Source organism: Peromyscus maniculatus, chromosome 11, assembly GCF_049852395.1.
Source record: "Peromyscus maniculatus bairdii isolate BWxNUB_F1_BW_parent chromosome 11, HU_Pman_BW_mat_3.1, whole genome shotgun sequence".
Classification (NCBI taxonomy): Eukaryota; Metazoa; Chordata; class Mammalia; order Rodentia; family Cricetidae; genus Peromyscus; species Peromyscus maniculatus.
Window position 1 is genome coordinate 102,383,649 of NC_134862.1, and position 26,508 is coordinate 102,410,156.

General features: G+C 49.4%; 1 protein-coding gene across 4 annotated transcripts; it reads right to left on the minus strand.

The window, feature by feature from the left end:
* On the minus strand, positions 1–26,128 carry Camk1g (calcium/calmodulin dependent protein kinase IG). Of its 4 annotated transcripts, none has more exons than XM_042258891.2 (13): positions 25,918–26,128; positions 16,303–16,432; positions 14,146–14,274; positions 11,202–11,276; positions 9,805–9,943; positions 9,090–9,213; positions 5,945–6,020; positions 3,845–3,957; positions 2,873–2,951; positions 2,285–2,372; positions 1,635–2,059; positions 964–1,079; positions 1–795 (listed from the first exon to the last, which is right to left on the minus strand). In XM_042258891.2, the coding sequence occupies exons 2-12, from the start codon at positions 16,401–16,403 to the stop codon at positions 989–991; spliced, it is 1,440 nt and encodes a 479-aa protein (XP_042114825.1). In that variant the 5' UTR covers positions 16,404–16,432; positions 25,918–26,128; the 3' UTR covers positions 1–795; positions 964–988. The 4 variants fall into 4 exon arrangements, with proteins under 4 accessions (XP_042114825.1, XP_042114823.1, XP_042114824.1 ...); XM_042258889.2 differs by having other exon boundaries at positions 1–832; XM_042258890.2 differs by having other exon boundaries at positions 1–799; positions 25,918–26,037.
* Positions 26,129–26,508: the final 380 nt, after the last annotated feature.

Consider the following 26,508-nt stretch of genomic DNA (forward strand, 5'->3'; position numbering starts at 1 on the left):
TTATAGAGAAAAATATGTCCATTTTATTTGAGCACAACACAGAGCATGAAGCTTGAGGGTGTGACGGCAAGAACACAGAGACAGAACAATGCACCTGACTTTCAGGGGAAAAGAGGAAGCCAGAGGCAGGAGACCTGGCTGATGTGAAAATAGTTTCCCAATTCTTAATGAGTGGTGTGTGAGGTGTGTGGCTGGAAGAGAAGTGCTCACAGTCTTGGCTTTCTCTACTCCATGGGGGATGGGCACTGCTGTGCTTCAGAGGCAAGGAGAGCTTTGAAGTGTTCTGGGTCTCAGTGCAGTGGGAAGCTAATCCTGGAGGGAAGGACTGGAGTTGTGAGTGCCCCCAGGCCTCTGGGGCGCAGCCTGGCATTCATGCGAATAGGCAGGTACTATGACAAGGAGTCCAGTCTGGCCATGAGGCCAGAGAGGCAGGAGTGAGTATGCAGAGCAGGGAGTCTGAGTCAGACTCCATATGGCTTTGCTTGGAGAAAGTGGCACAGCCTGGCCAGCCCACAAAGCTTTTCACAACAAACAACACAGACCCAGATGAGCACTATCTATGGACACAGCACGGAGCCACTGCACATAGGATGTGGGGACATGGAATGGGCAGGCTGGGAGACCTGGAGGCTGGGATGCCATGCATCCTGCCCATGGCCTCAGGGAATGTCCAGGCCTTGGGGCTCCTTTGTGACTTCCTGTGAGTGTCTGCCCCAGGGCAGCAACAGGCTGCTGCTTCAAACCAAATGCCAGCCCTGCTCCACTGCTGTCTGTCCATCCTCTGTAGGGCAGGTGCTAGCTTAGAAAGGCAGAGAAGAGTCAGCCATGTCTCCTGAAAAGGGAAGCACTCTGGGTGAGGACAGGGCTTTCACCCGGTCCCTCCTTTAACCCCAGGAGTGGGTCTTCCCTTCTAGACATAAGTTCGCCTGACCCCCAGCTTGGCTTGCAAGCCTCAGATCCTACCTGAAAACTTCACAGGCTCCTGGGATCACATAATGAGACACACCCCAGTTTGCCCAGCCCGGCAGTGGGAGCTGCCACCAGCTTTCACTGGCACCATGACCTCTGACTTGAAGTTCCTAGAAAGGAGACAGAGTAGGGCCCTTGAATTATTTGAGACAAAAAGAAGCAGTTGGTGTTCTTCACACCCACGACATCTGCCTTGTCATCCCTTTCTGAAGTTCTGATGGCACAGGCCCTGCTGCAGAGACCTCCAGGGCTCCCTTCCTCCTTCCTGCCCCAAACAGGGAAGAGCTGGTAACTCATAAGACCCAGCGCTAGTACTTCTCATTCACACGTCTGCCTTTTCCTTTTCTCAGCCTTGGGATCGGATGTACTGTGACTGTGAGGCAAGTTCTCTACTATAGGGCTGAAGCCCAGCCTGTCTCTCTGCTAGACCTCTACAGTACCTCTGTGATGCATTTTATAGATGAGCAAACTTCAAGCCAGAGGCGAGACCTAACTGGTTTCTCTGGCTAGCGGCAGAAGCTTCCCTTGCCTGGGCCCAGAGTTCCTTCCACCCTGTAACTGCCGATTAGTGGGCCTGACTTTTGTATTGATGTTCTTCAGCAAATGGTTCCTACCCTTTCTGAAGTGGATAAGCAGAGGGAGGCTGACTGCCTGAGACTACGTACTGTTTTTTGTTGGCCTTTCTGAAGAGGGTGGGCTCGGAGCAGTAGGAGGACTTCCCCTTGTTCCCGATATTTAGACAGCTGGAGCAGCAGCCACAGGGCCCGGTGGCTAGGGGGCCCTGTTGCATGGGCACTAGGCTACTGCTGATTCGCAGAGAGCCATTGACCAGGCAGTTCAGTGAGCGGCCACCAGGAGCTGAAGGCCGGGAGCTGTGTGGGCAGGGCAGTCGGGTCAGAGCAGGAAGGGGTGTGCTTGGGTCCGGGATGGGGGCCTCTGTGATGGTATTGTCATAGGAGCTTGGTCTGGAGACTTCAGGAGCTGGGGACACAGGTGGCCTGTTCTCCACCTCTGAGCGGACACTGGGGCTGTGCAGGTTCATGTGTAGCTTCCTCATGTGATGCACCACTGCGGCCGCGTTGAAGGCTTGCTGAGGAGGCAGGGAGTGTCTGGTTCTGCTCTTGCAGAGGCTGCTGGGTTCCAGCTTCTCCCTGGGGCCTCTGGAAACCAACCTGCCCATGTCCCAGCTCACAGAAAGCACAGGGTACTGCTGTTGCCTGGGAGAGGGGTGCCCTAGGAAACCCACCCACCAACCTCAAACAGTCCAGCCTCCCGGGGCCCAGAACAGCATGCTCAGCCTCTGAGCACAGCTCACCCTCCACTTGCTCTTGGCAAAGTTCTTCTGAATCTGGAGGCTGACAGATGGGTAGATGTCCCGGTGCAGGGCCGTGTTCCCGTCAATCCTGGCATGTAGGAGGGGACTTGACTACCAGGTGGCCCTGACACTCAAGTCAGAACTTGGACAGGGCTCTGAGCATGCAGGGCCAGGTTCAACTGATAGGATATCGCAGGAGAAGGGTGATTCCAGCAGGAAAGGACTCTTATATCTCCCTGGGCAGGTCATAGGCACTCTACCACTGAGCTACACTCCCAGCGACATGCCCCTAGGACAGGTTGCCTCTTTGGCAACTAGCATTCAACATTGTTCCGTGTGGGAGTTGACACTTAGCCTGAAGACTGAAGCCTTGGGCTTGGCCTCTGGAAGTGATTAGAGCACTTTGCTGGCTCCTGCAGGTCAGGCTGGCCCAACCCAGTACTCTCTGCTGGCCTCCTGGGCCTGATGAACACGTGTGTGTTTCCTGGATGCCTCAGCACTGGCTTTGATGTCCAGGGGGTCCTGGGAGTTAGCTTGGCCTTGGGAACCAGAAGGGAGGAGACAGAGCCCACCCTGTTTCTCACTCACCAGGGGTGTCTTAGGGCCTTCTCGCAGGTGTACCGTTCATTTGGGTCCTTCTCCAGCAGATGGCAAATAAAATCCTTGGCTAAGGGGAATATCAGAGGCTCGGCTAAGGACCAGATCTCATGACTGATAGAAATTCACTTCCAGGCTGGTGGGTGGCAGTGAATGCATCTTTAGCTAATCTTGCAAAGAGTTGGTTTTAAGTCTTAAAGAAGGGAGAGGAAGAAATCCAAACCACCCAACAACCCACCGCAAGCCACCAAGAAGAGCGCTCTAGGCAGTCTCACCCACACGTACAGGGGAACCTTGCCAGTCACATCACACCAATGTGCCTGCACAGCATGTGCATGCAATTGCTGGTAAACACGTGGGCTAACATGTGAGTGCTGGCTTCTTCCATCTCTGACCACCATTGACCAGGCCCCATGAGCATGCATGGCTCCTTTTTCACATACGGAATGGGTGCTGCCCTCTCTCTCAAATAGTATGCATGCTTGCTTCTCACACACAACATGCACACCACCTTCTCTCACACACGTCATGCATACCCTGCCTTCTCTCCTGCCCAGCATGCATACCCTGATTTCTCTCCCAGCATGCATACTCTGCCTTCTCTCCTGCCCAGCATGCATACCCTGCCTTCTCTCCTGCCCAGCATGCATACTGCCTTCTCCCACACAAGGGTCTATTCTGCCCTGTTACCTAACCCCAGCTTGTGCCTTCTGCCTATAACCCTCCTCTCTGCCTGACTTTCCATTCTTGGCCTCTCCTCTGACCCACACCCCCTCTAACCCTCTCCCTAGGCACTGTGCCTCCCTCTGGGAAGGCAAGGGCAGGGGTCCTAGCTTCAAATACTTCACCTTTGAACCAGTTGAAGACTTCTCTGCTCTCTCTGGCAGCTTCTTCTGCCTGAGCCCCAGGGACTGTCAACTCCATTAAGATATTTTCCCCTGCAGCCTCTGCCTTCACACTCACCTGACTCAGAAATGTCGTCCCAGAATGGAGACTCAAACTCGTAGTAGCCCTCTTTGATCTTCTCAAACAGTTTTGACTCTGTTTCTTCATAGAAAGGGGGATACCCACACAGCCTTCAGGAAGACAGGAAAGAGGGGGTCGGCTACACATGGACTAACCTCCATGGACCAACCTTTCTTTTTCCCAGTCTCCCACTGCACACATTCATAGTCAATGAAGGTCTCAGACAAAGCAGTGTGACTAAGAGGTAGGCCCGCCCACTATTCAGAATGGGCAGGTCCATAGAGCACATGCAGAATTGAGGCCTTAGGAATCTCTGGACATCTGCCCACTTAGCCCTCGCTTCCTCTGGCTTTTGGGTGTTCTCCACAAGGCATCCTTAAGAAGGATGGGGAACATCACAAGGGATTAGGCTATTTTGGTCTACTTTTTGAGACAGGGTCTCATGCAGCCCAAGTTAACTTCAAACTTGTTATATAGCAAAGGACGACCTTGAACTTCTGCTTCTCTGGCCTCTATTTTGTTGAACCAATCCTAAATGGTCTTATAATCAAAACCTGGAGCCAGATATTGGGGTAAATGCTGAAAGATCAGAGAGACAAAGGAACAAGCCACAGCTACTTCTCACCACTACCGAATCCTCAGGTCGAATGGAAGGCGAGATCCTATCTCCATGAATCCTCTGACTGAAAGTCTCTGAGTCCTGAGCCAAAAGGTTTCCTCAGCCGAAAGGCTTTTAGTTCCTGTCTCCTCACACCATATATACCTTTCTCCACCCAGCCATATCACTTCCTTCCTAGTGCTGGGATTAATGGTGTGTGTGCTTCCCAAATACTGGTAGCAAAGGCATGAGATTTCAAGTACTGGGATTAAAGGCATGTGACTCCCAAGTGCTGGGATTAAAGGTGTGTGACTCCCAAGTGTTGGGGTTAAAGTTGTGTGCCACCACTGCCTGGCTCTGTTTCTCTCCTAGACTGAATCAATCTCATGTAGTCCAGGGTGGCTTTGAACTCACAGAGATCCAGATGTACCTCTGCCTCCCGAGTGCTAAGATTAAAGGTATGTGCCACCACTGCCTGGCCTCTATGTTTAATCTAATGGCTGGCTCTGTCCTCTGATCCTCAGGCAAACTTTATTTGATACACAATATCACTACACTATCTTCTGAGTACTAGGATTACATTTGTGTGCTACTGTAACCAGGTTTTATTTTCCAAAAAAGATGTTTTATTTTCATTTATATGTTTTATCTGTGTCTGTGTGTCACATGTGTACAGGTATGCACAGAGGCCAGAATAGGGCATCAGATCCCCCTGGAGCTAGAGCTACTGGCCTTATGTGCGTTTTCCAGAAAAGCAGCAAGTGCTCTTAACTGTTGAGTTCTCCCTAGCCCCCTTCTTGACACTCAGCTTTATACTGTACTATGATGGAACTCAGGGCTTCATGCATGCTAGGCAGGCGCTCTACCAACTGAGCTCCATCCCCAGGCCCCAGCCGCGGGGACAACTCAGACAGATATTATTTGAGTAAATGAGGCAGAGCATTATTTAACAGAATCCACACTAAGAGGCAAGTGTTATTCCTTAAGAACAGAGCTGCTGCTATGGTTGGGGAATGCTGGGTATGTGTGTGTGGGAGCCGATGGGAAGGCTAGGAAAGGGAGTGCCTGAGCATGTGTGGAGGAGAGGAAGTACCTAGTTCAAGAGGTGGCCTTCAGATGGTGTCACTGCTGGATGTGGGGAGCCGAGATGCTTCAGCCTACCTAGTTTCTAAGCCTTGATCTCTCATTTTCCTTTTGGTTTTACAGAGTGGCTGGAACTCAACATATTTGCACAGAGGGTGGGGATGCAGTGCCCTGAAGGAGGGGGTCCAGGGGGCTGAAGAGTGAGTGCAGGCTGGGTTCTGCTCATAGCTTGGTAGACCTTAGAGGAATTATGTACATAGTGAGCATGTGTGCGTGTGTGTGTGTGTGTGTGTGTGTGTGTGTGTGTGTGTGTGTGTGTATGTGTTCACACATGCATACACAGATGCCTGAGAGGAGAAGGGGTGAGCAGACCCTGAGATTTCCCAGGAAATGCACCGGCACCAGCTTTTACTCACAATATGTACGTGATGACACCAATGGACCAGCAGTCCACAGCCTTACTGTAGGGCTTCTGGGCCAGCACTTCTGGAGCTGTAGAAAATCAATGGTAGGTTCAGGGCTAGGGACAAGAGCGGAGGCCAGAGAGAGGAGTAGAGAACAGGAAAAGGAATGGGAGTGGGGGTAGAAGGGCAGGGTAGGGAACATCTATGAGATGAAAACTCCCCAAAGGCAGGGGCTGTATCTCTCCAAGCAGACAAACTCTTCCTGAGAGGAGAGGCCTGATCCTCCATCAATCTGGGAGTTTCCACAAGCTGTTTGTGACTCCTCCATCAGCCAGGAGGTCTCCAGCTTTGCTCCTCCTGTCAGACCAAATACCTTCTAAGAGCAACACCTGTCTGTGCTCACATGGGGGGACCCTCAGGATAAGGGTTACAAGGGGGACCCTCAGGATAAGAGTCACATGGGGGAATCTCAGGATAAGGGTCATGTGAGGGATCCTCAGGATAAGGATCACATGGGGGATCCTTAGGATAAGGGTCACACGAGGGACCCTCAGATAAGTGTCCAGTCTCTGTCTTCGGAGCTGGGATCTGCAGGGTGGCATGGACTCTCTCCCACTGCTGCAGAAGCCCTGGAAGGCAGAGGCTCCCTATCCTAGTCATCTCAGGAAGCTCCCAGAAAGTGACAGGAACTTCTCATCTATCTGTGGGTACCTGCTTAGGGCAGGAGCTTGAGGGCTCAGTAAGGCCACAAGCCATGTCTCCCTAGGGGTGGGAGAGCCAGGCAGAGAGAGCTAACTTCTGAGGGTACCCCAATATTGGATTTAGTATCCATAGAATTCCACATCTTTTAGTGAGTGACTAAACTCCCCATGAAAGAGAGCAGGTTCTTTCTGGGAGTCTGGGCTCCTACTTTCCTAAGTCCATCAGGTGGTAGCAGGAATAAACAGAGGGTATTCTCTTTCTCCTTCCTCCTCTTGGGTCCCAGCACTGCTGTCCCCAAGTGTCCTGTCAGTTATTCTCTTTCCAGGAGTCCTGGCAGCTGAACGGGCACAGTGCCCAGCTTCTGCCACTCCCATGTATGTCCTAGAGTTACATGAGGTGCCCACACCCCTTGGGGCCAAACTCCTCATCATGTAGATCCAGACTCCTAGCAGTTAAAGGGTTCTAGTTTAGTGGGGGAAAGGGGGAGAGTGCTCCATTCCTTAGCTCTCCGCTAATCTCAGGGTTCTGATGGTGGCAGAGTATGCCTAGAGCTCAGGGCGGGCTCTGTGAGGAGCAGGATTAGAGAGGCAATGGACTGGCCAAGGGCTCTATTAGACAGTCCCTGAGGATGAACATGTCCACACATAATCACTTTTCTCTGTGAATTTTATCACAGTTGTGCTGGTCATCTTAACACACGCTAGAATTATCTAGGAAGAGGGAACTTCAGTTGAGGAATTTCATCCATCAGATTGTCCTGTGGGTGGGCTTGTGGGGCATCTTATTGATCTGGGGTTGATGTGGGAGGAGGAGCCCAGGCCACTGTGTTGGTGCCACCCCAACTTGTTGGTGCAAGTGGTCCTGGGTGATATAAGAAAGCAGGCTGAGCAAGCCAGTAAGAAGCACTCCTCCATGGTCTCTGCCTCAGTTCTTGCCTCTAGGTTCCTCCCTCGAGCACCTGCCTTGACTTCTCTGGATGGCCTGTGTCAGGATGTGTAAGCCAAATACACCTTTTCCTGCCCTAAGTTCGTTCTTGTCAGCATTTTATCACAACTGCAGAGAGGCAAACTAGGACAGAAGTTGGTACCAGAGAAAGTGGGGGTATTGCCATGACAGACCTGACCATGTCAGTTTGTGGGAAGACTGTGGAGGATTTTGGAGCATGGGGCTAGAAAAGGCCATCTAATGCCCTGAGGTTGATGAGCTATTATGGGACCTTAGAAGATAGGATTGTCAAGAGGGGTGCAGATGATGCAGGCCTGGCTTGTGAAATTTCAGGGTAATAAAGACTATCAGGGCTGTGTGTAAGATATTTTGAATTAAGAATCCATGGCATATGGTCAACTGCAGCTGAAAAATTAGCTGAGATAAGCAAGAGACCAGTATTTTTGAACTGAAATTTTCTGGGGAGTGTTTCTTCAGGGTTAGCACACAGAAGCTGTAATCTGGGGCGCATTGGACTGCACATCAAGCTGCCAGCAGAACTTGGTGAGTAATATAGAAGAGCCTGCCACACGGTGCTGGTTCTGAAGGTGTGAATGGATCATGGAGAGCAGCTCAGGCTTGGCTCTGTGTGAGGCTAGGAGAGGCTGATGATGCAGCTTTGTTGCAGTGGAGACCTCAGGATATTACAGATGCCACCAAGGGTGGTGACAGGTATGGAGTGGAGCTGGCTTGAGTCTGTGGGACAAACTGTTTGTGTTGTGTATAACAGAGCCAGAGAAATGAGCTGTCCAAGCCTTTTGGAGCCAAGAAGTCAGTGAATCCCAAATGTCAACATTGATCTACTTACTATGTTAGATTTTGGTTTTGCTTTGATTCAATTGAAACTGTGCATTGATTCTCTCTTGGAGTAAGAAAGTATTTAACTTGTTTTGTCTTTTATAGGAACCCACAGTTAAAATACTGGATATTTTAAGATGTTCAACTTTTAAAGTTCTGAAAAATTTAAAGACTGTATGATATTGACAGGATATCTTGGGAACAAACAAGAAAGGAAACTGACATGGTATCGACTGTGCTGGTTACCTTATGTCAACTTGACACAAGCTAGAGCTGTCTAGGAGGAAGGAACCTCAGTTAAGGAATCACTGCCATCAGATTGACCTGTGGGCAAGTCTATGGGATATTTTCATGCTTAACGATTGATGTGGGAAGGCCCTGCTCACTGTGGGTGGTGTCATCTCTGAGCAAGTGATCCTGGGCTGTGTAAGAAAGGGAGGTGAGCAAGCCTTGGAGAGCAAGTCAGTAAGCAGCATTCCTCCATGGCCTCTGCTTCAGTTCCTGTTTCCTTCTTGAGTTGCTGCTCTGACTTACCTACATGCCATTAGACATAAGACAAATAAGCCCTTTCCTCTTTTGGTTATGGTGTTTATCACACACAGCAACAGAAAGCAAACTAGACCCCTGGTGATTGAACAAACACACAGCCAGCTCCTGCTGCCCCTGGACTCACCCACATAGCCTGGGGTCCCACAGGCCGTGGACATGACTCCATTCTGTTCCATCTTGGATAGACCGAAGTCAGTGATCATGATCTTGGAGTTCTCCTCTGGGGTGAGGTACAGCAGGTTCTCAGGCTGCAGAAGGAAAAGATACACAGCATATGAAGGAATCCCTGAACAGTGTGCTAGTCCTTGACATGGGATTTCCTGGGAAGCTAAGCCCTGGGCTCCCAACTCAGAGGCCACAACCCCTTTCCCTATTTCTTCCCATCTTCCTCGTCTCTGTGTCCTTGCTCTACATCCTAGAACTCTGTATCTTGCTTATAGTCCTGGCTTTGCTTACCTGTCCCCACTCCCAACTACCCTAAACTTCCATTTTGAGGTACCGAACTAATTGTCTCTTATCTCCCAAAGTCTACTGTGGTGTCTGCTATGGCTCAGGCCCTTAGTGAGTGTTTGTTATTCTTGAATTTGACTGTGGCTGTGGGCTGTTTTGACTTCTTAATGGGGAGAGCATTCAAAAGGCTCATAAAAAGGCTAAGGTGTAGTTAGTTGAACAATGATCATCTATGACCAACATAAGTAATCTTAGAGCAGAGGCAGCCTTTTGAGTCTAACCAGGCCAATGTTCTCATTTGAGAGTTATACTTCTCAGGCTTGATGCAACATGATGAAGTTCCCCCAGTTCCTGACATGTGTTTCCCACCAGCACTCCTGCCCCGTCACCTTTAGGTCTCTGTGGACGATGCCGTTCTCATGGAGGTATTTCACTGCAGACAAGACCTGCTGGATGACCAGGCTGGCATCTTTCTCTGTGTAGACTCCACGCTCCAGGATCCGGTCAAAAAGCTCACCCCCAGAAACACTGTGGGCACAAGAATCTGATTCCATATCGGGTCAAGGGCCAAACACTTCTCTGTAGCCATGGGTTGTAAGCACAGTCAGGCCACCCTAAAGTGAGATGTGAAGGTGCAGAGGGAGGCATTCTCCTGCCTCAGAGTACTCCCTTTGGGTGTCTGAGATGATCACTAGGGGTCATTTCCTTGGTTCAAGCATTGTTTGGTTGATCCCTTTCTGGAAGTTTCTATCATAATTCAAATGGCCTTGGTTAGAATGCATGGAAAAGCTAAGAATTCTTTCCTAGGGATACTACTCTTGCTTTCCTGGCATGCAGGAAGCCATTATAACACAGAGAGGTGATTCAAAATTGGACAAAGTGTGAAAATGAGATTAATTATGCATACCTTTATAATAGGGCTTCTTTTCTCTTTAGGGAACTGGGATACCTATGGCTGCAATTTCAGATAGGGACATAGGGGCATTTTGAAAGTTGAATAGTATAGGAAATGAGGACGTTGGAGCTGACCCTCTATTATCTTTGATATCATTTATACTGTTTCTAGAAGTTTCCAGTTAGAACTAGAACATGAGCATCAGAGAACTCGCTGCCTCCAATGAAAGATTGCATTCTCCTCGAGTGTATTCTTAATATTTCTAGATATCATGTTGAAACCTGACACCTTGTAGTTCCAACAGCTCCCCTCCTGCTACCACACAAAGCAGGTCAACTCTTACTTCTGTGTGACAGTGGCAGACACAGAGACCATGCTACTGTCTTATAGAAGGATATATCACATAGCCTGCATTTAATTTAAGTGGATCTCTCTTGAGAAATTTATTCTTTATACTGAATTGAAATTATCCACCTATGGTTTCTACTCTTGCAATCACTTTATCCTAAAACGATGTTAATAGGTTTACTATCGAGTCCATAGACATGGACACATTAAAGTGGTGCCAGAGGAGAGTTCTGGTGGCTTACATTATGCCTGGTATTTGCCTCTTCAGTGGCTGAGTGGTTGGGAAGTCCCAGAAGACCTTGTGGGTGGCAAAGAGCATGAACAGCTATTGTCTGCTCATAGGAAATATCCCAACTGCAAGCCTGTGCTGGTCTGAACCAACTCAACAGTCGACCCAGTGTGGCCCTTCAGCCCAGCATCAGAAGCACACTGACTCAGAAGGACAGCATTTCAGAGCCTTTGGAGCGGGGTCTTGACTGTATCTGGCATTCCCTGACCCTCCTCCCCTCAGCCTCTTTAGGGGTGAGGATCATCTTCACTTACAGCTGCATGACCAGATAGTAGTGGGTGGTGCTCTCATAGATGTCTTCCAGGGTCACAATGTTTTCATGCTTGATCCTGAGAAAGATAAGAATCCTGTGATAGGTACATGGTTCAGGTGGTCCAGACAAAGACTGCAGACTCAGACTTTAAATTTCTACTAGATTGTTTGGATGATAATGTGTAAGAGGACTAGGTCTGAGAAGCCTTCCTGATGAGGCCAGCACAAAGCAGCTGTGAATGGAAGACCTCATCCCATCCCTTGAGCTGGGGGTCCAGGCAGGATAAAAAAGAGAAATTGAGCTGAGCGCCAGCGTTCATCTCTCGGCTTCCTGCCTGTGGATGTGATGTGCTCAGCTGCTTTGTGCTCCTGCTTCTTCTTTTCCATAACGGACTAGATCCTTCAAACTGTGAGTCAAAACAAATCCTTCCTCCTTTAAAAATTTTTGACAGACATGTTATCACAGTAACACAAAAAGTAATTAATATAGTAACCATGAAAATAAGAGTTAGATATGAAAAAAGGTGGGTTCTGATTTTCTATGGAATGCCTTAGATGAGTGATTCTCTATCAGGATATTTGCCCCATAAAGGACATTTAGCAGTTATACATGTGTCCACTCATGCATGCATCCATGTATCACCATCTGTTTGTCTATCTATCTATCTATCTATCTATCTATCTATCTATCTATCTATCTATCTATCTATCTATCTATCATCTATCTATCTATCTATCTATCTTCTATTTCCCAATTATCTAATTATCCTTTGCATTGTGGTTCTTGCTCTTCCTTCCCTCTTTCTTTCTTTTGTTCATTTTTTTCATTTTTTCTTCTTTTCTTTCTTTTGGCAGGATGTTACTATGTGGGTCAGACCTGGGTTAGTCTAGAACTCATCGTGTATACTGCTAGGCTGGCCTCAAACTTGTGCTGATCCTCTTTTCTCTGTCTCCCAAGTGCTAAGCTCGTAGGTATTTAGCACCAAACCCAGCATCATACTTTTTAAAATAACTTTTTTAAAAAAGTATTTGTGTGTGTGTGTGTGTGTGTGTGTGTGTGTGTGTGTGTGCAGTTAAATAAACAACTGGATTGAGTTGAGCTGAAGGTTCCGTTGTTTCAGACAGAAAGAACAGGAAAGGTCTGTGCAGCCAGCCATTTGCTTCCTGCCAACGTAAGTAGTTTGTGATGGCAAGTGCATCTCTCTCTTATAGTTGTATCAGGATTAAAGGAGAAAATTGCAGATGGCTCAGCGATGAAGGTGCTTACTGCACAAGTCTGGTGACTTGAGTTCAACCCCTGGAACCAATGTGAAGTTCCTCACACTGCAACATGCCCACTATGGCATGTGTGCCCGCACATCATGTACACAGGTACACATAATAATAATAATAATAATAATAATAATAATAATAATAATAATAATAACATTGTAAATTAAAAAAATCTTTTAAAAATGAAAATGCATGAAAATGCATAGTATAGTGCTTGGGAAAGGTAGAGCCAATGGCAGATATCTGATTTAAGGTATCTTTAAACTCCAGAGCTGGTACTGCGTTTCCTAGAAGGATTCTACCACCCGTATAGGCTGGCAATGTTCATATTAACTTCCTTATTATTTATGCATTGAACTGATGTGTACTGAATATCTAGGCTGTTATACAGTGCAGTAAGAAAGAGCACCACAGTGTGCTTCCCCCCAGCCCCCTGCCCAGGCTCTTCTGTGCAGAGATAAGTGGACGTCTACAGTACAAATGCTCCAACCAATTTCTTTCTGTTTCCTCGAACCTATGCTTTTTGTTCTTTATTTCAAGCAACAGTGTCACTTTCTACTTAGTGGGCGCTTGCCTTAGTCTCAGGACCATTTGAAATGTTCTGCTCTTTTGTTGTCTTAACTGTCTTTGCACAATCCTGCCACTGGTGTTTTTTACCCTGTGTAAATTGCTGTGAGGGTTTTATAATGAGTATCCTCTGGTTTCCTTAACCCACCTTCCTGCATGTCTAAGAGGGATGACTATTAACCTGATTCTGTTGCCTTGCTTGAAATCCCTCCGTCAGTTCTCTTTGTTCGCAGAATAAAGCCAGCATCCTTGATCCTGGCATCAAGGACCCTCTGCAATCCTTGTTCCAGTCCACACTCTATTCTCACTGCCTGTCCTTGGTACTACTACCCACACAAATCTGTGGGGATTCTAGGACATACTCTCTCCTTACACTTCCATGATTCTGCACAAAAGTTTGCAAAACTCTTGCATTTCTTTTCTGTGGTGCCTCCTTGTCCACACAATTCTACTCACTCATCAAAGTCTTTCTTCTTTGAAAACATACTGAATAATTCACAGTCATCAGGCATGTGGGCCAGCAGAAATGAACCTGTCGCCTCCATACACTACTTCCTGCTGGATTACAGCCAGTCAGGTGGGAGACTCGCTAGTTATGGGTGCTCCTCCCCAGCTGGCAATGTGGGCTCCTGAGCAGTGTCTGCCTAATCCAATGGTTCCAATCGTGTGTCAATGTGCCTGTCATACTTAAAGTATGTCACAGGCGTTCCACAGGCTCACTGTAAGAGTCTCACTGTGAACGTTGGTGATACATCAGTGCAGCCTCCGACGGTTTCCAGGATGAGTGTGTGGGTTCTCTCTGGATCAAACCAAGGCTAATTCTCAAGTCTCCTGCTGCCTCCTTGGGTATCGATTCTTCCTGCTGTCAGCCATCAGTTGGCTTTTGATTCTCTGAGCTACTCACTCTCTGGCCTACATGTATGAACGAGTGAGTTCACCAGTCAATTTGCTGGGAAAACAATTTCATCTGGCCCTGCTGCCTGACTAGCCTGAAAAGGATTTAAAGGGCACGAGGCCCACAGGTGTGGAACCCGTGGGAAGGGCAGGTCAGAATCCCACAGAGCACCTGCCTCCCCACCCCCTGTGGGCCTACACCCACTTACTCACCTTTTCAACACAGCAATCTCGTTCTCTAGGCTACTGTCCCGGAAGGCTGGCGACTTCTTGATGCACTTCAGGGCAAAGAGTTTCCCAGTCACCCTTTGCTTCACCAGGAACACCTCTGAGAAAGCTCCTCTGTGGGGAAGAGGCCAAGACAGAAAATGTAGCTCTGGCTGGCAGAGAGCATACCAGAATTAAAGGGGAAGAATAGAAGGGAAATGTGTGGCCGATGAGTTTCCATTGTCACCATGAACTCAGACGAGGGGGATGCCCACGACCTCTCTGACATGCCACAATGCTCTTTCCCTTGTAGATCTCATGGGACACATGTGGGGACCAGGAGGCCACTTTCCCCTGTGTAATCCCCACAGACTCTGCTTCAGCTGTGGACATCTCTCCATATAGCAAAGCCCACTAAGGCTTGGCAGAGCCAATTCACTCATCATCATCACTATGATGTCCTGTGGCCAGTGGTGGTAGCAGGAGAGGACAGGCTCACATGCCGTGAGGGAAGAAAGACTCCTGGATAAGTTTAATTATCTTCTATTTATGAATTATTTAATTTAATGTGATGGGGTCTTCTTACTACCTTCAGACTGCTGGCTAACTCCTGGGATCATGTGATCCTCCTGCCTCAGCTTCCCGAATAGCTGGGACTATGGGTGTGTCTTATGAGTGCACTGCTGGTGGTCACCCGATTCTGTCCTCAGAAGACCACTCCTTCATTCTGGTGGTTCTGGGGCACACTGGATGGAACCCAACAGGATTTGACATGCTTCATGGGTGCTGGAGATCAGCCATCAGAACATCGGGTCAGCTAGGGCTGGAAGCTGGAGCTTGACAACTGATGCTAGAATCTTGGCTTTGGGGGTGAATGCTGTGCCCATCACAGTTGTGCTGTATTGTTTGGGAATGAGGACAGGAGAAAACCTGACCATGTCCAGGACAGACAGACACATTTTTCTCCTGCTACATTTGACTTTCTGATGGCTGAATCTGCAGGTGTGGAACTGAGGGATACAGGGATGACTGAGCAGTGAAACGCCAACAACTGGATTTAGGTGGAAGGGTTTATTTGAGTCCATTCCACCTTTTCCTTATGTCTAAACTCCTTTAAAAGCTGGAGCCATAGCTCCCAAATGGATCCCTCTAGGTTTGCATAGTGCTGCGGTGGTGGCCTTCCCTCACCACCACGAGGGAGGGCCTGTCTGCTTCTGGAATGTCTTCTAGGAGATGGTGCCATGTCGGCTCTCATCAACCTGGGCTTCTTGCTCTCCACTTTGTGGGTTTAAGGCTGCTTCGCAAATCATTTCTGACTCACTTGTGAGCCTTGTCTGTCTTCTGCCATCTGCCACTTTCTAGCCACCCCCATGTTGGCAGGGCCCTTGAAGGAAGGTCAGGGCTCTGACAACCAGCACTGTCACTGTGTCCCTGTGCATGCACAGCCAGACACCTCCCTCTGTAGGGACAGCCTAAGTCTCTTTTTGGTGGTGCCCGGTGCCTGTCTGTCTACAGAAAGAGAGGGCATCTCTCACTGTCTGTGGTCACCACCTCCTGGCTGGGGCAGGGTGAGGGGACACTTTGCCGGCACTGGCTAGAAAGCTTGCTAGAGGGAGCAGCCTGTGGACTCCTCGCTTGCCTAGGCCCAATTATCCCTGGCTCATTAGCTGACTAGCTGGGGCTCTGAAGAGGCGAAGACTGGTTGCTGGAGCTGCTGGCTGGCCTACGTCAGAGCCTGTGACCTCCTGGGGGACAGGCAGGACTGAGTGGTGAGTCTCCTCCAGACAAGCAGCCTCATATGGAGTCAGTCAGCCATGTGATTGCTGTCGAGGGGCACGCCCAGACACCACAGGCCCCAGCATTTATAAAGCACCGGGATAAGGAGAAGAGGAGAGTGAAGGGGAGCTGATGAGGGTGAGGAACCCACCTGCTCCTGGGAGTATGCTAGGAGCCACTGGGGTGGCTCAGGATGCAGAATCTGGGGGCAGGGGTGGTGTCTCCTGAGGGGTCCAGTGCATTAGAGTAACAGGTACCTTTTCTACTGCTCTGACCCCAATGCTGTAACTCTGCCCAAGTTCCTTAGTGCAACTGGGAGTGAGTTCCAGGGGCTAAGCTTCCCTAGCAGGCAGCCCAGCTCTCTGACAGCCCAGCCCCAGGACTTACGATCCCAGCACTTCCATGAAGATGAAGGTTTTCCTGATATTGGTGGTCTGTTTCTTCCAGGAACCACAGTCGTCTTCCTCCTCCTCCTCCTTGTGCCCCATCCCCTCCAGTGTTGAAGCTGCCTGGGAAGCTTCGTGGGAGGGAGAGAAGCGAGACAAGGTCTGGTCAAAGCGTTTCTCAAATAAGACAGAACAGGTTGCAAAAGAATCTGAAACACCCAGATCGTGATGTAATGGCCAGAAGGAAAGACTGAGAGCAGAACCTGGAAAAACGGCAAACTTAAGAGCATTCTCCCACTCGCTTTCTAAAATTGCGAGAGCAAATCCAGTGAATGGCTGTTCCGTATCTGCCTGCTAAATGCAATAGGGTGTAGACTGAGGGTGGAAACCCGATGGCGATCTGTACACTAGTGAAGGTGCACAACATATATATTGACATGGTATACCCAGCTCTCGGGCATCTGAGCTGAGCCAGGAACTTCCTGTGTTTCTTCAGGCTCTGGAGTCAGCCTGGCTCCTTTGTACCATCAAAGCGCTGCCTTCCTCCTCATCTTCCTCCTACCTGCAGCAGCTCCTGTGAAGGACAGTGTGTTTCCCTTGCCACCCCCACAGCACGCACACACAGGATTGGATTGGAATGGGTGGATTTTTGTTAGTATCTGAAATGAAGCATGCCCTCCCTGTGCATCAGAGATCTGGGGCTGCACACATTTAGGTAGTACCAATGATGTTCCAGGGGCTAGATATGTGATGATGGACAAATTGGACCATGGCCTTCCTTCCTGGGGCAGCCAGGCAAAGGAAGTAGGCAATGAGCCAGCCAGCCAGCTCTCACATGCATGGCTAAGTGACAAGAGACTTGGTGGGCAATGGGCACAAAGAAGGGTGTCTTCAGGTGAGGCCAGTGGACGCATTGTAAGCAGGCTGGATTTAGGTTGAGACTTGAAGCTGGCAAAGGAGTCAAACAAGCAAAAACTGCACAGGCCTGCTTCCCTACAGAGAAACAGAGCACGAGGTTCCCAATGTAGGGACGCCAGGACGGCAGGGTGCCCCGCTACTGAGCATCTCAGAGTGATGTGAGAGACAGGGTTTCTGCCAACACCCTCCACCCCTTGAACCTGACAGAGAAGCAGGAAGATATGTCTCGTGGTCACTCCTTTTAGGCAGTGGCTCTGATCCCACTTCAAAACAAAAACAAACGCCCATAAAAATCCCTGAGGTCCTTTAGCAGGCTGTGGAGATAGCACAGCCAATAAAATGCTTATCTTGAAAGCACGAGGACCTGAGTTTGATCTCTAGGAAAAGCTGAACATAGTGGCACATGCTTGTAACTCCAGCACTGGGGAGGTGGAGATGGGTGGATCTCTTGGGCTCACTGCTGGGCTAGCCTGTTCTACTCAGTTGAGGTCTCAGAAACAACAACAATACAACATCTGATAGCGTCTGAGGAATGACAGCGGGGGTTGTCCTCTGGCCTTTACACACACACACACACACACACACACACACACACACACACACACACGCATGTTCATGTGCGCTCACATATGCTTACATATGCACAAAATGTTTGTGCTTCTGCAACTTTGTGTCAGGTGAAGAGCACAGGTTTGGAACCTGGGTTTGAATCCTCTCTCTACATTAACTTCTTGGACTGTGTGGGGCAGGAGCTCCGAGGACGATGGATAGGGTGGCAGCCTGAGCTTGATGCCTTTACAGACTACAAACTCCAAATCTCTCTGGATCTTTGGTATGCCTGGACCCCACCTACCAGGCAGCCAGAGAAGGAAGGGGACAGTATGTGAATCCTGTGGCTGGGCTAGCTAGTGTCCACTTCCTATTGAGTGCAGTCAGGGTAAAGGGGGTGCATGTCTAAACGTGAAGAATAGACAAAGTTGGTTTGCATGCCTCCCTTTGGGTTTCTCCCCTACACAGAACAGCAGGGCTAGAGCTTGCTCCGGGTGAGGGGCTAATGAAGAGCCTGAGCATGAGGACCTTAGCTGTGCACACCACTCCCCCTTCAGGACCTGCGGAGAATGACTGCCTACTCTGCAGGAGGCTCCCAGGCCTCATTAACTGATCTGTGCTCAATGTTCCTTCTTTCCCAATGCTCCTACAAAGCTTTAAAAACATAGTATTCTTAGCCGAGGAGAAGCCAAACATCTTTCCGCCCACCCCTCCTCCCATACAACGAATCCTAACAATTTAGCTTCATCATCTGTGTGGAACACTCAGGGCCCAGATCTGGACCCCACACCATCTAGGGCTGGGCTCCCACGATCCATGATGTCACAGAGGCCTCCTGGGAAGGAGGCCCAGGTCCAGGTGGGGTGGTCACAGGTGGGGGGGGAAGGGCTGCCCACACCCCAGCTGGGTCATGCTGCTTTCTGCTCCAGTCTCAACGCCTCTTGTCCCCTGACTTCAGAGACACCCTGAGCTCTGATATTATTCGTTTTGCTTGCAAGGCATTCTGCTTCACACTATTTTCCATAATGGCTGCCATTGGGTTTTATAGTTTTGAGGCTTAGGAGCAATTTCACCTCCACAGAGGCCTTCAAGAAGCATCCCCCATGTTGGCATGTGCGCCTGGTTTATGTCCCTCACTCCTCAACAAAGCGAGATAACTGTGAGGGTTCTATACCAAAGATTCCTGGCAAAGAAAAATGACTGTGTGCATATAAGATCACCTCTGAATCATGAGGTAACAACTTTTCATTCAGTGAGCATTTATTAAGTACTTCCTGTATACCGAGGACTGAATACAGCAATTTCTATGACGCAAGCCTTAGCCCTGCAAACACCTGTAATCTAGTTGGAAAGAGTGAATGCAGGTCTGTCTTGCGGGCCGCAGAAATATATCATAAGAACTCAGCTGGTTATGGCAAAGTCACTACCTGGAGGGATCAGGGAATTCCTCCAGAGGAAGCCAAATCCCAAGGAGTTTTTGGTGTTACTTGGCTTGTTATATATCAGCTGTATTCTGTTATGAAATTCATGTGTGCCTTCATAGTTTTCCCAATTGACTTTTCCCTAAGAAGGACTAACAGTGTAGACTGAGCACTCTCTGGACATACACATTCCAGGTAATTTGGAGAACAGCCTCAGAGAAAGGCTTTCTCTGGAATCAGATATCTCCCTTGGCCACTTTCAAGGACTACAGGATACACCACCCAGGTGGACGCCCAACTTCCAAGGACTAGCAAGTGATAGCAGCCCACGTACAAGTCTCCTGACTTACAGTAAATTCACAAGAGGACGCCGCCTAGGCCAGGTGGACACTAAGTAATAGTTTTACACAATTTAGCTTAGGCCCTTCTTTCTTACAGCCTTACTAACTTTATAGACCTCTAACTGCTTACCTAACCACTTCTAGGAATATTTAGATAAACTTCTGTGCTAACAGCTATGCTCAGCCAGAACTCCCAGTTCAAACCTCCTTGTATCACCAGAGGCATCTAGCTGTACACAGGTTGCCTAGAGACTGAGCACACTTTCCCCCACCCTGCAGAAAAACGGCAGACAGCTTGGACAGATAGGAGCCACAGGAAAAAAGAAGACAGTTTTATTTTCTCCCATTGACCTAGCAACTTATAGATTTTTAACATCCTTTACCAAACACATTTAAGGTTATAGTTGTGCACGTAAGACCCCTCTTCTTAGATATTACCCATATTTAGCCTTTAGTTGATTCATTAGTCACTTCCCCTTTGGGTCACAAATGGTAATTAACAACTAGTGCCCTTCTTTGTAATTCTTATCAACCCTCCATTTGATCCTGATAGTGGACAATCACTGCCTGAGGAAGTTCAGGCTGAGTGTCCTGGGTGGAGGGGAGGATTGTGATTTTGGGGAGATATATAACTGTAAAGCAGAGGACAGGAGGAGGAAGAGAGAAGAGAATGGAAGAACGAGATGGGTAAGAACTTGAGAGGAACAAGCTGAGATGGGGAAGAACTAGATTGAAGAGCTAAAAGAGAGGACTAGAGGAACGAGATGGAAGATGAGGAAGAGCCAGATGGGGAAGAACAAGATGAGGAAGAGCCAGATGAGAGAGAAGGAGACAGGAGAGGAGCTGATAGGGGAAAGAACTAGATAGATGAGAACCTAGAAGGGACAGAACTAGATGAAGGAATTAAGATAGAACATAGAGGGGACAGTAGATAAATATAGAGAGAAATCAGGCAATAAAGGAGCTAGACATGAGAACAGAACTGAAGCTGTGTATAAAGGATGTTATGCCAGAACAATTAAAGCGAATGGATCAAAGAACTCTGAGTGCGTAGACTGATTTACCGACCCTAAAGATTCTCTGCTGGTTGATAGAGCCTTCCGCGGACCCTGGGAGGGGACTATCGAGGGGCTGGACAGGCAATGTGCCTAAAGAACAAGCATTCCCAACATGTGGTGCCCATTACTGAGCCTCGTACGCACAGGAGAGTAGGATGGTTTCAGATAGGAGCTAGGCTTAAGATGGGTGTGAATGGTGGATGGGTTTAATTTTTGCCCTTCAGAGGGCGGCACCCCACTGAGGCCTTTGATATGGAGTCCTGTCTGAAGCACAGTGGGAGGGAGGCAAATGGTGGCAGAAAGCCAGGTTGCCTTGCTTCTTGTTGTCCCGGCATTGGAAGGAAACTACTGGGACATGAGTCCAGTTCCACGTCTCTGGGATACCCTCCCTAAGTCAGGCCGCTTCTTCCCCAGTTCCCCTCTCCTACAATGCATTTGGTGTTTGGCCTGTTTTAGGTAATCATCCTCTTTAGAAATAACTCCAAAGAGATGAAGCCTTGGTCTTGCTGTAGTTTTGGTCTGGTCTTCTTGGCTTCTTGGGGTCCTTTAAGTTTCTAGCGAGGGAGGAGCCAGAGGGGACACTTTTCCCCAGAGGACATGCAGGACAACTCCAGCCCTGGAGTGTATGGGCCCGCCCTTTGCTTCTGGGACAGGTGTTCTAACCCACTTTGGCAGCCAGCCTGGCTGTTGATGAGATGTGGCTGAAAGATGCTTGGGCATGAGCCCAGCAGGCAGGAGGCCCCACAGTGGTATTCCCAGGGGGCTCACTATTCTCCCCTTCCCAGCTCACACCACACCCACACAGAACTCTTTGGAAGATGAGGCACTCTGCAGTGTCCTCCTCACTGCCCTCACTAAGCCCACCTGGGCTAGGCTGCACCATGACCCACACTTTCTGACTCTTCCCTCCACTCCCTGGCTCCATGTGGCCTCCTCTCAGCTATTTACCATGCAAGGAGTCAGTGCTGCTCTGCTGAAGTCCAGGAATCAGTGTTGGAACCTGAACCCATTCCCTCCACCCTAGGGCCACAACGCAGGGATGACATGGAGCCTCTGAGCTGTCCTGAACACACCAGAAGGGCGAGATAATCTTTTGAATGCCCTATCTGTGGTTCTAAATCTGCAGATAATGGCTCTCAGTTCCACCCACAGAGGAGACACGGCTGTACCTTCAGCACTCCTGCCCGGAGCTTCTCAGGGAGGCAAGTTGCCTCACTAGCTCTCACTGACCCCAGATGAATCAGGGTACCCCAAGATTCATTTTTCTTTTCTGGTGCTGAGGATCGAGTCTATCCAGAGCCTCCCACACTAAGCAAGTGTTCTACCCCAGAACTCCACCCTCAGCCACCCCAAGGCTTCTTTGTTCTCCTTTCCTGGACTGTTGGAAGTATGGCATTGTGGGCCTGGGGGTGCTGGGAGGGGGTTATCAGCTGTGTCATCTTTAATAAGAATGTGGACAGAGCCACACATGGAGCAGACTATACCAGTCCAGAGGGTAAAACCTGGACACTTTTCCTGACCTGGTACCACAGTTTCCAAAATTCTGACCTGTACCGGACTCTTTCATCCTTTGGAATCTGGAGTCTGGATTGAGAACACACACTGCTCATTCTCAGCCCTGTTACCAGCTCCACGTGCCAATTTCTGCTCACAAAACAGCTGAAGAAGGTTTTCAGTTGGCCTGCAGTTTGGCTCTCTGCAGCTGTGCAGCCCAAGGCAGATCATTATATACCTCTGAATTCTGACCTTTCTCCTTAGTGAAAAATGGAAAGCGAACTAGCTGAGTCCCCGAAGTCTTGTGGACGTGAGTCCTGAGAGAAACTCCTTGTGAAAAGATAGCTTTGCTGTGCTGTGGTTGCCTGTCTCCATCCACATCAGCTCCCGAAAGGCTTCAAGGAAGACTACAGACACTGCTACAGTCTCTCCTAGCAGTTCCCACATTTCCTTTATGAGATGCTTTCTTAATGCCCATCAGCAGCAGGGACCTGGCGCTGCTCATGAGGAGCATGCATCAGCTCATGCAAGTGAGGCCATCTCCAATAGCATTTTTACTTTGTCCTTTTGAGGAATACTTGGAATTCCCAGCAGCCCATTGCCATCCATCACAGTCCTGCCCTTCCCGTGGTGTCACAGGTACACGGTGACATCTGTGCAGCTGGCACAAATTGTGTCTAGCTCAAGGGTTGCAACCCAGTGGCTCATCAGCCGGCAAGCCCCCAGAGCCTCCTGCTGGGGAGGAACACCTAGACCCCACTCTGCTCATTCTCAGCCCTGTTACCAGCTCCACATGCCAATTTCAGCTCACAAAACAACTGAAGGTTTTCAGTTGGTCTGCAGTTCATTTTAGAGGAAAACCCACAGTTCCACAGTTAAGCGCAACTAAATCTTCCTGCTGCTTGACAAGTTAGCTTAAGGTTAGGAGTGCACATCTTAGAGCAGATGCAAGAGCCCGCTCCATGGCTTGCCCTGGTGGCTGAGAGTTTGGGACACAGGTGACAGCCAGTAGAGTGGAGTTTTATCTGCAGAATGGGAATAGCTATCTCTAATCTAGTGCTCAGTACTGCTATAAAGTCCAATGCATCAAAGGGCATGTGCATCCTCTCCAGCACACATAGCGTACCCACAGTACGGCACGTGAGCTGAACACCAAGCTTGGGAGAAGAGCAGGGGCAGTAAGTGATGTCTTATCTACTGGTAAACATCCCAGTAGGGATGGGCATGACAGATGTGGAGCTGCTCTCCCTGAGCCATCACTGCTCTCCCAGTCCTCTCATAATGTGAGCATCCATCTCCCCCGGGTTCTGAAGGGCTAGAAGACAGACCACCTTCTTAAGGCACAGCCCTAAGTGTGAACTCCATATTCCACCTGGTCTTCAGCTGGGAAAGCAGGCATCTACCTCAACAGGGAGGAAAACAAGCTTGGGTATTGTCTCTCGGCATGTCATGTGCTGTTGTCTCTTAGGAGCTAATGACCATCATCTGTGTGTCTTTGTGTCACACAGTGATGGCTATGATGCCTAACATTCATGCATGAGGTGCCTCCTGTGTGCAGGCCCGGGACTCATTACTAATAAATGTCACAACCAGGCACTTTGCTGGGGCTCTCAGAAGGGGATAGCAAGGATCCATATTGGAGAATTCCGAGGACAGACATCAGGACTCCTGGAGTTACAAGCCTTCCCTCTGGGGACACGGCTTTGGTGCTCCCAGACAGGCTGTGCCGCCCTTCCCCAGTGCCACTCTCTGGCTGGTAGCCGCTTTGCACCAGCCCCCTTGCCGTTGACCATGGCGGTGTGCCTGCAGTTGTAGAGGCAGCCGCAGTCTTTCCTCAGACTCCGCTGCTGCTCCTCCTCTCATTCATGCCACAGCTCATTCACTCCCTGGCTCTGGCATGCTGCTGCGGCTGGGTGCCGTCACTCGTCACTCACACGCACTCCGTGTGGCAATTTATTTCTGGCTGGGTGTGCGTGTGTATGGGGGAGAGGAAACAGAGAAGAGCCCTCCTTTTAGAGAGAGATGTTTTCTTTTCCTTCTAGCCAGAATTGCTCCCAGGCCTGGTAGAATAATGAGGCAAGGACAGAGCCCCTGGACATGGCTAGGCACTCTGCAGACATGATCCCTGTTGTGGATTCCCTGCCACTTTTCAAAGTGACACCATTTTATAGCTGAGATAGATACTGATGGATAACAGTGTTCAAGGAAAAAAATGCCCTGAATCAAGCAGATAGTACGTGACCGTATCGGTCTAGGAGCCCAGTTCTAAGGCTTCAACCAGTGTCCTTGTCAGTGTGCCACAGGACCTGTTGCCTCTTTTCTGGAGGTGGCTGTTGGGATGTCACTCATCTCCCCCTTCCTCCTTATGATACTGTCATGCTGCATAGCACCTGACTTATTCCTGGGAGACATATGCTTCAGTGATCTGAAAAAGGCTGTCTCCTTGTTGTGCTCAAATCCCTCATTGCTGAAGCTGGGGCATCGTGTCTATTGCATGAGCTGCTCCAGGCTCCAACTTCAACCTGCACTTCCTCAGACCTCAGCCTTTTCCAAAGTTTTCCTCATCTCTCTAAACAGGATTCTTAAGCACACACACACACACACACACACACCATAGCAACATGAAATGGGTTCAAATACTACCAGCACACAAAGGATGCCAGTGGTCGCTTGCTTTATAGCAGGGGATCCCCTTATCCCTCTGAGTACCAAGTAGCCCCATCTATATACTAAGTGGGGAACCATCTAGCCCACTGCTGGGTGACTGAAAAGCCTATTGCCAACTGTGAAGTGCAGCAGTATTAGCTATTACTAAGCACTTTGCACTCTGGTCTGTTTCAGATTTGGGTCTCATCTTTGTCCCTGGTTTAGCTCAGGTCCATAGGAATGATGGCTCCATTCTGCCTGTGGTCTGTGATCTGGAAAAGATTCTCTCCTTATCCCAGATGGAACCTGCTGGACCCTCTTGACTGACTCAGAGATTTTCCTCATGATCAGTTATCTGTTTCCAGAGCAGGAGGCTGGCTAGGCTCACACTGCAGCTGGCCCTGCAGCTATCTCCACTAACCTCAGGGTTAATGTTGTGCGTCAAACTTACGTGGAGAGAGGGTGGGTGGTGAATCCAATCCTACCCTGAGCACCCCACAGAGCCATGCCAAGGAAGTTTAAGGACTCTGGGAGCAGATGAGCCCCTAGGGAAGGTGAAGGAGCTGGGTTATGACTGACAGATTTAGCAGGTTGTGCCTGTGTCCTGCATCTTAAAGCAGCAGCCTTGGCCCTGGGGTGGGAAGCTGAGCCCTGCAGGGACCCTGCAGCTGCAGGGCCTGAGGCCATCTTTTCCCTGGAGTATGAAGAACAGCCACAGGCTATTTGTAATGGCCTTTGTACCCACAAGCTATCCACCCCAACCAAGGATGCTAATGTGGGCGGGGTGAGCCTTCTTTTTTGGTAGATGGGGTAGGTCCCAGAGGTGAAGGAATGAAAGATGAGCTGGAAGAGGGGTGCCAAGGAGCTGTCAGTCCTGATGCCCCCTGCCTCCCCATTTTCCTCCCCAGCCAGGAGCTCTCTGAACTGGGCACAAAGCTCCTCCATTCCTGTCCCTGCCGGCAAGTACAGAAGGCTCCCCCTGGGCCAGCCCTGGAGGAATGATCAGATGGCTCCCCAAAGAAGCACCTACCAGCCCCCATTCAGACTTCTCTTTCTTGGATGCTACAACTTACCCTTGAGACCACAAGAGCCAGGAGAGATTGACAGGGGCTCTCCCTCCCAGTGCCCCATGCTTCTTGTTAAACAAGATAACCTCCCCAAAGCCCAGAGAAGAAGCAGGCTGTCTTACCCAGGGACTCACAAGAAAGGTGCTCCAGTCCGTGGTCTTGGCTGGCAAGCCTGCTCCTACAGGTCTGTGAGGATTAGCTGCCCCACTGCTTTAACAATAAACCCAATTAAAGGGGAGGAATGCAGGGGTTTTCTTTCCCAGGACCGTAACCAGGCAGCCTTAAAGGGGAGTAAAAGTAGCTACAGTGGCTTGTATCTCTCCTCGCTTTCCTGGGCTCTGCTCTCCCTCCCTCCCAGGGAGCTGTACCAAAAAAAAAAAAAAAAAAAAAATCGCTCAAAAGGAACCCTTTGATGCCCGAGTAGCTGTTTACACACTGTGCAATTGTGGTCACAGTTGTGTTAAATTTTGCATTCGCGTATGTAAGAACAGAAAACAGAAATGCACAATCAAGTTGTGGGTTTCCCCTGAAGTGTAAACAGAAAAGCAGAGAAACTGTCTGGGACTGCCTGACTCAGTTTCCACTTTACACAGCAGTTGCTAATGAGGTGGTCTAAAAGCCCCTCCCCGAGCCCTGCAGTGGTTTGTATATTGGCTGACAAGCAGCAACCCTCCGTTAACCTGTCATTTTTGTCTCTTATGGAGTAGAGAGAG

Excerpts from the sequence above, each read along its gene's own strand:
- Camk1g (XM_042258891.2), bottom strand. The coding sequence starts at position 16,403 with ATGGGGCACAAGGAGGAGGAGGAGGAAGACGACTGTGGTTCCTGGAAG. Across the intron at positions 11,277-14,145 it reads GAGATTGCTGTGTTGAAAAG|GATCAAGCATGAAAACATTG; the intron begins GTGAGTAAGTGG and ends TATCTTTCTCAG. Across the intron at positions 3,958-5,944 it reads GGTGTCATCACGTACATATT|GCTGTGTGGGTATCCCCCTT; the intron begins GTGAGTAAAAGC and ends GTCTTCCTGAAG.